At 37.3% G+C, this 11,987-nt stretch overlaps 1 protein-coding gene across 1 annotated transcript in view; it reads right to left on the bottom strand.

Annotated features, from left to right (window-relative positions):
- Positions 1-8,718: 8,718 nt before the first annotated feature.
- The window catches only part of LOC115223590 (E3 ubiquitin-protein ligase rnf146), a 6,897-nt gene continuing 3,628 nt past the window's right edge, over positions 8,719-11,987 (bottom strand). Inside the window, exon 2 of the mRNA XM_029794239.2 lies at positions 8,719-10,012. Within this exon, the coding sequence (XP_029650099.1) occupies positions 9,309-10,012 (704 nt within the window). The 3' untranslated portion in view covers positions 8,719-9,308. The remainder of the gene's footprint in view (positions 10,013-11,987) is intronic.

Below are 11,987 nucleotides of genomic sequence, written 5' to 3'. Positions count from 1 at the left end.
AAATACTTAAAATAACTACAGGGAAGTGGGGCAAAACGAGTTATTATTAATTTCATATTATTTTCTCACTACTTGTCTGAACACATTACATTGCAAGTATTGCATTACCATTTTGTACTCTTGCATCATCTTTGGGAGTAAACATCAGCTAATATTGTTGTTACTGCAGTTGAAGCAGTTTGAAACTGTCAGGTAACAGGTACTTTATTTTTAAGAAATTTCCCCTCAACTTTGACCTAGTTGTAACTGAGGTTGCTAATAAAATATCTAGACAATTTCGCATGTTCAACGATCCAAATTCTTTCCTCTGTTGGGTTCCAAGTCAATTTTTACTCACGCTAATGTCTAATTTGATAATTTTCAATTTTCAAAAACTGATATCTAAACTGTGGCAAAATGGTGTCTATCAGGAAGAAAGCCAGGTAGAATTCTGCTTTAACCCTTTAGTATTTAAACTGGCCATATCCGGTCAAAATAGCTAGTCTGTTTTATGTTCAAACTGACCAGATCCAGGCTCTCACACCTACCCTACAATGCTATTCTACATTAAGTAATTACACCATCAAGATCTTGAAGATATGAAATAATGCATGAATAATTCAAATCAATGGGAATCAATAGGCATTATGTTTGATTGAATAACCTGAACACTAAAGGGTTAAGTACCCCATATAACACCTCATAACTTTTTCTAGTTTTTGGAATTTTCAGAAAATTTTTGTTAATTTGGTTGTATACTGTCAATTTAACGTGACAGTAGGGGATTACACCACCGCTGTTTAGCCCTAGGAAGCATCGACGCTTCCTGTCGGCTTTGACACATTTTTTTCCTGTGTCCTTATATATTTTGTAAATATATAAGGACACAGGAAAAAAATGTGTCAAAGCCGACAGGAAGCTTCGATGCTTCCTAGGGCTAAACAGCGGTGGTGTAATCCCCTACTGTCACGTTAAATTGACAGTATACAACCAAATTAACAAAATTGACAGTATACAACCATTCTATCGCCCCACCACCGTACATATCTCTATGAGATATTCAGAAATTTAATATTTCTGATTTTGTTAATTTGTATTCCACATATGGGAGTTCATACAACTATGTAAAAAAAATAAAGAAGTTTTTTTGTGTGAGATTTAAGGGCTATTTAGCTGTTACTGTTAGCACATCTCACAACCACCTGATACCCTCCTCTGATGTATTGATGTTTTTCAATATCTTTCTCCCCATAAACATGTTTAGTGGTCTATTGCTGGAATTGAAGTCAAAATATAGGATTATCTGTAATTAACTAAAAAAAAAAAAAGAAAATTCAGAAAATTAAAAGTGTGACTGAACCAATCCCAAAACCATATGCAGTGAAGAAACGAATTTATTAACCACACACCTTACCTGCATATATTCCATTTCACTCTGCTTATAATCACATGAAATGGAAATAAAAATTAGCCCCATCATTGATGTCAAATTCACATACAGTCTATGACACATGCACACACTCACTGATCTAGAATGATGAGAAGATGAAGAAGTAAACATGAATCTCTGTCTGTAATTTCAGATTTAATGTATTATAGAGATGAACATATGGAATGTAGGATCAATAATTTTACATTTCATATGAATATTGAACTTCAAAGGCACAGGAAATTGTGCCTGGAATCAAACTAATAGCCAATTATTGAATTAAATATAAAATTCCATATATTAAATTAGCATTATTATAATGTATTGGAAACACACATAAATGCATATGCACAAACACACATATATGGATAAAAAGGTGCAAATACAGCTATTTGGCTAAGTAGTTTTGTTTCCTAACTGCACAATTTCAGGTTCAATCCCACTACACAATTTGGACAAGTTTCTTCTACCATAGCTCCCAACCAACCATTACTTGTTTCTGGATTTTCTAGACAGAAACTGAAAGAAGCTCTTTCTCTCTCTCTCTCTATATATATATATTTTTTTTTTTCTCTCCTTGTTTTTTCTGGGTCTCTTTCTGTAGAAGAGCGTAGGCTCGAAATGTAAAAGACCTTTTCTATTCCTGAGCGTTATACTAATACATCTGTTTGTTTTGTACACCACCTGTCTTCATCTTTTTTTCTGTAAACTCTTCCTATATATATATATATATATATATATATATATATATATATATATATATACCCCTTAATAATGACTGATTGACTAACTGACTGATATACATGCATGCATGTACACACATACATACATACATAAAATTTTAATTTTCAGACCTTTTTGTCTGTAACATTGGTTGTCAAGCGATGGTGGGACAAACACAGACACACATGCACACACACTATATATATATATGTTCTTTCAGTTTCTGTCTACCAAATCCACTCACAAGGCTTTGGCAAATGTCATCTACTATAGCCTCAGGCTGACCAAAGCCTTGTGAGTGGATTTGGTAGACAGAAACTGAAAGAACATATATATATATATATATATATATATATATATATATATATATAGTGTGTGTGCGTGTGTGTCTGTGTTTGTCCTCCCACCATCGCTTGACAACCAATGTTACAGACAAAAAGGTTTGAAAATTGAAATTTTATGTGTGTGTGTGTGTACATGCATGCATGTATATCAGTCAGTAGGTCAATCAGTCGTTATTTTTTATTTCAAGATTTCTTGCCAATAGAGAATGAGCCATACTGATATTTCACCATTTTGTCACTTACCAACATCACACATCTTGATAAACCACAAAAATGACGAAATGTCAGCATACATCACTCCTGAACTCAGTCGGAAGCAAGTTGTCCCACCAATGACTTCCAGGTGTTTTAACACCCAGCATAATAAGGGAGCTGTCTCTGTAAACAAACTGACATCGGTTTTCAAACGGGTCAAACACAAGCATGATAAAGCCTCTTCTCCTTATCTCCTCAAAGACATACAGCATCTCGAAAGAATCCAGAAGCTGGCTACCCGCATGGTTCATGGTCTCAAGAATTTGTCTTATGAAGAAAGGCTGAAGACGCTCGACCTTTATTCTCTAGAAAAACGCCGCCACCGTGGTGATCTCATTCTCGCTCACATCATAAGCGGAAAATGTAACCTCTCGAAAGAGCTGTTCTTCACTCCTGCTCCAGAGCATCGGCTGCGGGGGTCATTCCGAAAAGATCTTCCTGCGACGATTTCATCTCAATCGAAGGAGAGGAGCTTTCTCCGTCCGGGTTGCGGATCCGTGGAACAAGCTGCCAGACGAGATGGTGAAGATGCCGACGACCGCTTTGTTCAAAGTCTCCCTTGACCTCAAGTGGCCTGAACTCTTTACATGAACACCACCCTGTACTTAACTCCATGTCCCCCTACATGGCCTTGCTTTTTGCTTTTGAGCCAAAAAATTAACTAACTAACATACTAGAGTGAACCTGCAAACAAACAACACATACATCCTAGTATGTGCAGTCAATAATGTTTACAATACTAGCACTGCTTTTAATCCATTATATATATATAAACATGTATGTGCATGTATATGAATGTGTTTGTATGCACTGCTCCTCATTCCTTTTAAACAGATGCAGGTCAACAAGTGCAGGAAAGATATGAGTGGAGAGAAGATTTCAGAGGGAACACATTTCAAGGGAGAAGGATTAGGCATAGTGGTCAATGTAGGTTAAGGGGTGAGGGCTGCAGCAAGTTGACAGGAGGTGGAGAGATAGTTGGTTGTCTGAGAGGTGGAGGTCATGATAGTAAGAATAGAAAGAGCAGAGATCATGATAGTAGCAGTAGAAAAGAGAGAGAGAGAGGAGACAACAAGCACGCTCGAGGAGAAGAGGCTGGAGTATGTCCGTTAGGGATGGAATGCCAATCTATTGAGTGGTCCTTCTTATTTAAAGTTACTGCCCTTCTAGATAAGTTGGAGGACCATGTCATGCCCATATGAGCAAGAAAGACGTACAGAGTGGACAAGCAAGAAGCTGCAAGTTAGGGGAGACAGTGATGCAGAAGAGGATAAGAGAAAGGGATATGGTTGGGCAGTCTGCTCTACGCCTGCACTACAGGGACTATGGGTGTAGATCACACTACATAGCACTTTCAGTACAGCTACAAATGAAGTTGGGCAAGCAGTAACAATGTCTTCACCATCATCATTTAACTTCCGTTTTCCATGATGGCATGGGTTAGATGGCTAGACAGGAATGGACAAAATAAAGGGCTGCATCAAGTTTCATAGTCTGTTTTAACATAGTTTCTATAGCTGGACGTCCTTCCTAATGCTTTTTATGTAGCATCAGCACCCACATCAATGCCTTCTTTTTTTTCCTCCTCTTTTACCATCAGAGTTTGGACTGGTGCACACAATGTGTTTGCTTGAAATTTTTTATCAAGGACACTGTACTTGGAAGATTTTTATTTACTTTTTTTTGCTACACCCTGTATAACTTTCAAGCTGTTCATTCTATGTCTCTATGAATAGGTATTACAGGATTAACAACCTTCATCTGTAAGCAGTAACAATACTTCAGAAATAAAAGAAAATCAATGGTGTTTTTTTATCCTAGTGTTATGAGTTCACTCTTTGCAGTTGAAATGAATTGACCAGAAAGGAAGACCAGTATCAACTTATAGACTTATCTAGCTTCCAGCCATCACAACCACCACCATTTTCCATTCTTTAGCAAAGTCTCAACAACATATTGTTCCACTGCAATACAGTGAAAGTGATAGTTGTAGCGGTAGCTGATATCCTCACTGTCCGAGAGACACAGCAGGAATGATCTCGTTTGAGATTACAGCCATCTTTGGCTGGGTTGTTCCTGTTGTGTCCACTGATCTGATTGGTTGACATGTGGCGCGGTTTGTCTCTACTTTATTTCGCGCCACTGTCCAAAGCCAACCAATCATGGCCTTTGGTTAAGGTCTCGTGACACAGTCTTTTGGATGTTCTTCTGAAGCCTCTAGAATGCTTTACACAAGATAGAGATAAATACCAGTTCGTTCTGTGTTAATGAAGTTAGGACAAAGAGGAGAGCAGTTACTATGCGTGTAGAAGTTGGGGCTTCGATCCATTTGCCAGGTTACATAGTCTTGGAAGATAGAGATACTAAAAAATGTCCTTTACACCATTCCACAGTGATGTGGTGCTCATTAATGAGGATACAAAACACCAACCATTTCATTCACTGAAACAAGTCTGATATCATAACGATCTCCACCAGTGACAACAAAGCCCAGCCCCCAGGAGAAGAGACGTTATTTATTTATCCTTTCTCTCTCTCGAAGACACATCTATATTGATCATTGATTACAACTGAAGATGTGCAGATTATAAAAAAAAAAAGCAATTAATCAATAGAAACAGATTAACAAATCAAAAAATGATAGACATCTGAGAGACGGGGAGTTAAATTAGATTAACATTTAAAAAGTTTTTTCCAGTTCGTTGATTTCCTTCAGGTGAGATGTGATCAACATCAATGGAAATTGTAGCTGTGATACCAGTGCCGGTGGCACATAAGAGAATCATCCAAACGTGACCGTTGCCAGCGCCGCCCCGACTGGCACCATCCGATCGTGGCCGTTGCCAGCCTTGCCTGGCCTCCGTGCCAGTGGCACGTAAAAAGCACCATCCGATCGTGGCCATTTGCCAGCCTCGTCTGGCACGTAAAAAGCACCCACTACACTCATGGAGTGGTTGGTGTTAGGAAGGGCATCCAGCTGTAGAAACATTGCCAGATCAGACTGGGCCCGGTGCAGCCTTCTGGCTTCCCAGACCCCAGTTGCACCGTCCAACCCATGCCAGCATGGAAAGCAGATGCTAAACGATGACGATGATGAACATTCACTTGTGTGTAATGACTAATTACCTTTAAGGTAGTGCTCTGACATGACTGAAGAATGGCTAAAATCAGTTATCAACAGTTTTAATTAGTTTCATTTCCAGTCATCATTTGTCTTATTCCTGGAATCCCAGACCATGTCTGTCATTCAGTGTCAAGTTACAATTCCTTTCCATGTCTGATTTTGAACCCTACCAAAGTTAACTTTGTCGCTAATCTTTCTAGAGTCAATGGAATTCCATCCATCATTGCTCATCAGCCATGCTGTGGCAGTGTAGAAGACATCTACCCAAAATGCTGTGTAGTGGGATCAGCCTCAAAGACAAATAGTTCTGAAGCTAACTTCTTAACCACATGGGCCATCAGTTTTAACCACACACACATATTGTTTTTACTTCTTTCTGTCACTGGACTGCAGCCATTTTACATTAATTTGTGGAGCACAAATTTAATCTCTCTATACATAAAGCTGAAGTTGTCTGTGTATGGCAGGTTTGGTAGCCTTCAACTAACACTATCTCCTCCGAGACCCTGCGGAGCCAGTTGACCAAAATTGAGAGTATGATAGAATGCTTGGTCTTCCTTCCATAGAAGATAAAATTCAAATCGGACCATGTTAACACCAAAAATTATTTACATCAAAAAGATCCTTTTTTTCTATGAAAATCCCTATTTTTTAATGATATTTTGACTGCTGTGTCGCCATTTTTCGGTGTATTTCAACCAGAAAAATGTTCAGTTAAAGAGAATAACAAGCTGCATAATGCAAAATTTTTACCTTTCAAAAATTCCAATTCTAAAGGGTCGAAACAAACCCAAGCAACGCCAGGCGATACTGCTAGTATTTTTATCCATGAATGTTGTTGACAGCGACTGAAATTTCAGCCAGTTAAACCATTGTTGGACTGCTAACAATGGCCTAATTGGTTGAAATTTCAAATTCACTAATCAACGACATTCATGTATAATAAACAAATAAATACACACACACACACACACACACACACAGTGTGTCCATGAAGTTTTCTTCACTCATCCAACTGGAGTATTGATTAGATGTGTAGGCAAGAATGGAAGCTACATCAAAAAATAGTTTTGAAGTTCCATGACTTTACGGACACACTGTACATATGCCTACTTGTTGAACTTGAACTGCCAAGTTACAAGAAGTGTGTGTGTGTGTTGTATGAATTGAGAGCACATGGCTTAGTGGTTGCTGTATTACACTCACAACTGCAGTTTCAATTCCTGAAGCAGGTGATGTGTGGTGGTCTTGAGTAAAACACTTCATCTCGTGTTGCTCTGCAATTATTTCAACACCTGTTGTGTGGCACATCATACACCTGTCCAGGTAACATCGATTTGATGGCAGTAGTGAGCTAGTGTACAGCACACACATTTGACCATTATAAACAAATCCTTTGTGCAGGTCATTCAGCAAATACTGAACACTCTTCGAAGGGAGGTTCCATCATATATATATATATATTATATTAAATTAGAGATAAAACCACTATTAGGCAAATCAAACAGTGAAAATCATAAGCCAATACATAGAAATAAAATTAATTAAAAAATATATAAAATATAAAAATCCAATTAAAATATTTAAATTAAAGTTAAAATTTTAAAAAATTATTTAAATTAATAATTTAAACTTATAAATTATAAATATATATATATTTTTATTATTATTTTATTTAATAATTTTTTTTATTTAAATAATAAATAAAGAAATAAATTTATTGAAATAAATAAAAAAATAATTAAATAAAATAATAATAAAAATGTATATATATTATAATTTATAAGTTTAAATTATTAATTAAAATATTTTTTTTAAATTTTAACTTTTAAATATTTTAATTGGATTTTTATATTTTATATTTTTATATATTTTTTAATTAATTTTATTTCTATGTATTGGTTTATGATTTTCACTGTTTGATTTGCCTAATAGTGGTTTTATCTCTAATTTAATATAATATATATTTATACTTTAAAATTGAATTTAATCCTAAATCTAATTTTCCCTGTAAGTTTGGATTTACTCCCTAATATTATTATTATTATTATATACCGAGACCTATGGAAGTATGCTGTGCGTGAGAAGACCCAGCAAGACTAGTGAGGCCATAACCCGTGGCCCCTACCTGGGACGTAGTCAGTCCACCTGTGCATACCTTCCTTCTTGTGACACTTGTGAAGACCTGTTGAGGCAAGTGAAAATCAAACCAAATCAAAATAGATGAACATCAATGGAATTTGTATCTTTGCGGTACCAGTGCCGGTGGCACATAAGAAAACCATCCGAATGTGGGCGTAGCCAGTACCGCATCGACTGGCCTCCGTGCTGTGGGCACATAACAAACACCATCCGATTGTGGCCGTTCGCCAGCCTCGTCTGGCACCTGTGTCGGTGGCACATAAACAACACCATCCGAGCGTGGCCGTCTGCCAGCCTCGTCTGGCATCTGTGTCGGTGGCACACAAAAAAACACCATCCGAGCGTGGCCGTTCGCCAGCCTCGTCTGGCACCTGTGTCGGTGGCACATAAAATCACTACACTCTCGGAGTGGTTGGTGTTAGGAAGGGCCAGATCTGACTGGCCTGGTGCAGCCGTCGGGCTCCCCAGACCCCAGTTGAACCGTCCAACCCATGCTAGCATGGAAAGCGGACGTTAAACGATGATGATGATGATATATTTATGTATATATATATATATATATATATATATATAATGTGCATGCATTTTATTGAAGCTTCAAAACTTCACATACATACATATGAAACCTAAATAATCAAGAAATACATCATCAATTAGTGTTAATTCAAATGAAAATGAGTCACAACAACAGAGGGAAGATTTGTTCTATTTTTATAGAAAACATTACATGTTATATAATAGGGATGTGAGCAAAGAATAAGATTAACAACTTGGACAGATTTAAAGGTGAGAATGTAGAAAGATAAAGAAAAACAAACAAAACTATAAGAAATATTTTTTTGTATTTTTTTTTTCCTCAATTCCAACAAGTAAACAGTTCCTTGTCTCCTCAGCCTGCCAATTCTTATAAGAAATTGCAATACACATTGATTGCTTGTTGATTGTTGTTTTTTTCACTTTCTCTCTTTCTCTCTCTCTTTCTCAAACAATAAAAATAGAAAATGTTATTAAAAATTTTAAGGAAAAGAAAAGATTAGAATAAGAAGAAGAATTAGTAAACCCTTTTGTTGCCATATTTATGTGGTTATACAGTGCCCTTATTTCAATTAAAATAACTTTATCACTATTAATTTGGTGTTTGGAACATAAATTAACTTGAAATTTTGATGGAAGATTTCATTTAGATTAGTTTAATAACAGTGAATTTGTTTCATAAAACTTAGAAGGGCAGTATCAGGTAGGTTACTACCAAAAGGGTTAAATTTCCTATTCTTTCAGCAAATGGTTGCTTTAGAATAGCTTGATGTAGTTGCTACGTTGAGTGGGACTCAGTTAGTTGTAGATTCTCTAAGTGTAAAGAAAGGTCTTGTTCAGAAGAAAATGTAGAATGTAATGGGCTATTGGCAGGACTTTGTGGAGTGTTGTTAGGGGCAGGAGGTGACATGACACTGTCATCACAAGCATTTGAATCTAACCTCGACACCATAGATGGGATCTCACCACCCAATGGCCCAGGACGTCCTTGTGAACTCTGGTTTAGCTTTATGCCAGCAATGCCCTTCTTTTCAGGTATGTTAACAAAGTCTCTTTTGATCTGACGTCTCTTCATAGGATTGTCTTGCCTGTATTGGATGTTTTTCTCAAAGTCTATTGTGTAGACGTAGCCAGCAATTAGTAAATCAAAGCTGGTCTCGTTGGTCTTGTAGCGCTGCTCCATCTCTCTGCTCGTTCGTTCATCATACTGCCACCAGCCATTGCGACCCTCATAGAACCATTGGTAGTTTTTGTCAAAGGTGACAGTCTTTTCAAGTTGTTCCTCATTCAACAGGGGAGGGTTCAAGAAACAACTGTCAGGAATTTCTTGCCGACACAGAGCACAGCGCTGGCTTTGTTTTGCAGACCCTTTCATGCACAGGAAGCAGAAAATATGTTTGCACGGAAGCTGCACGGGATATTCGCAAGGGTGCAGGCAGATTGCACATTCAAACTTTTCAGGAGTATTAATGGGGAGCATTTCTGGAAATATAAAGAAAAGTGCTGATGAACAAGAGTGAAAGACAATAGAGAAAAAGAAAGAAAATAAACAAAGAAAAAACAAAACAAACTACCTTTTCCTTTCATGTGAGACTTTGAGAAAGAGCTCTTCCAAAACCCTGCCAAAATGATATCCTTTATCTTTTGTTTCAGTTACTGGACTGTGGCCATACTAAGGAACACCGTTGATGGATTTAGTTGAACAAAATCAATCCCAGAGATGGATGACAGGCAACTGACTGTAAAGTCATAGGATTTAGTCAAACAAATCAACTCCAGTATATTATTTTTTTTCCCTTTTTAAGATTGGTATTTATTCTATAAGTCTCTTTAGCAGACCCACTAAGCTACAGGGAGGTAAACAAACCGACACTGATTGTCAGGACTGCATTGTGCTCTAGTGTTTATTTTGGCATGGTTTCTACAGCTGGGTACCCTTCTTAATGCCAACCACTTTACAGAAATATAGTGGGTGCTTTTTTTTTGTGCCACCAGCCAGCACTATTGAGATATATGTCTGTGTTTGTGTGTGTGTGTGTATAGTTTATGAGAGAGAGATATTCTCCATATAGAATACACTTTGTAGAGCTCAAGAGATTTAAACTTGAACAGGTAGAGGATTAAATGCAAAGATAACTTGCTTATCCTTTTATATATATATATAAAATCAAAATAAGCAACAAGGATATTCAGAGGTAATGCAGTACGATTGTTTCACGCGACTCCATTTAATTGAACAATGTAAACATTACATCAATTTAAAATGCTCTACATTTTAAATTACGCAAAACTGAAAATAACACTGATATATTTACTAAAATTACATAAAAATATCTTGAAATACTAAAGAGTAAATTTATTCAATAAAATCGTCATTGGCTTCAACCATGGCCTCCAGACAACTTCAGAATTTCCTCCAAATCTTCTAGACAGTCTCCTTGTTTAAGTTGGTGAATGCTGCCATAATCCTTGCCTTCAGTTCATCTTTGGTGTTACAAGGAATTTTTTTGGGTCTCTCGCTCAACTGCGTCCCACATATAATAATCAAAAGGGTTGCAGTCTGGGGAGTTAGGTGGCCAGATGTTAGGGGTGATGTGGTTGCAGAAATTGTCTGACAGCCATGACTGGGTCCTCCTACCTGTGTGGTATGGTGCAGAGTCCTGTTGCCAGACATAGGGTCTTCCAGCAACCACTCTCTTCACCTCCTCCAGGTACTTTATGTAGGCCTCCGTGTGGAAAGAAGAACAGAGGCATAGCATCACCAGCACTAGTGATCCCTCCAAACACCATGATGTTGATTGGATGTTTGATTTTTATCTCTCGGTACATGTATTCAGATTGACACCCAAACACTCTGAAATGTTTGCATTGGAGCTTCTGGCGTGAATGCCAAGCAGTACAGCATGCAGTTTCCAAATTTCTGGCAGAGTGAATTGCGTCATGGTGCTAGTTTTCTCATAGACGGTGCCCAACTGACCCTACCATACTGTGTAGTCAACAAAATCAAAAACAATATGCAAAATTAAAAATATAAAATGGCGACAATTTACCCATCGCACCCTGTATGTGTGTGTATGTATAATCACTCGGAAATGTAGTATTGTTGGAAACTTAGTAAAAAGTTTCAATAAATATTGATACCTAGTAAATCAGATAGGTTTAGTTGGTGAAATGCATGCAACTAGCACTTTGAGTTATTTCCCTTAGTTCATTTGTATTCTTTACTCACAGGTGCGCATTCAATGCCTTGAGGAAGTGAGATTTTGTAGAAGATAACAAAAGTTTATTTTATGCTTGTTTGAGCATGCATAATCCCTCTTCAAAAACCAACGCCACAGAAATGACGTTCATTTGTCAGTAATCTTCGGCAAAAACATTACTTTGCTTAGAAAGAGATAAGGGCTGGCAAAAGGAAGAGCGTCGGGCGTTAATAAAAAAACTGTCCCGAGGAAATTTC

The sequence above is a fragment of the Octopus sinensis genome, linkage group LG23, assembly GCF_006345805.1.
Source record: "Octopus sinensis linkage group LG23, ASM634580v1, whole genome shotgun sequence".
NCBI classification, from domain to species: Eukaryota; Metazoa; Mollusca; class Cephalopoda; order Octopoda; family Octopodidae; genus Octopus; species Octopus sinensis.
This window is presented reverse-complemented; position numbering and strand designations above follow the sequence as displayed.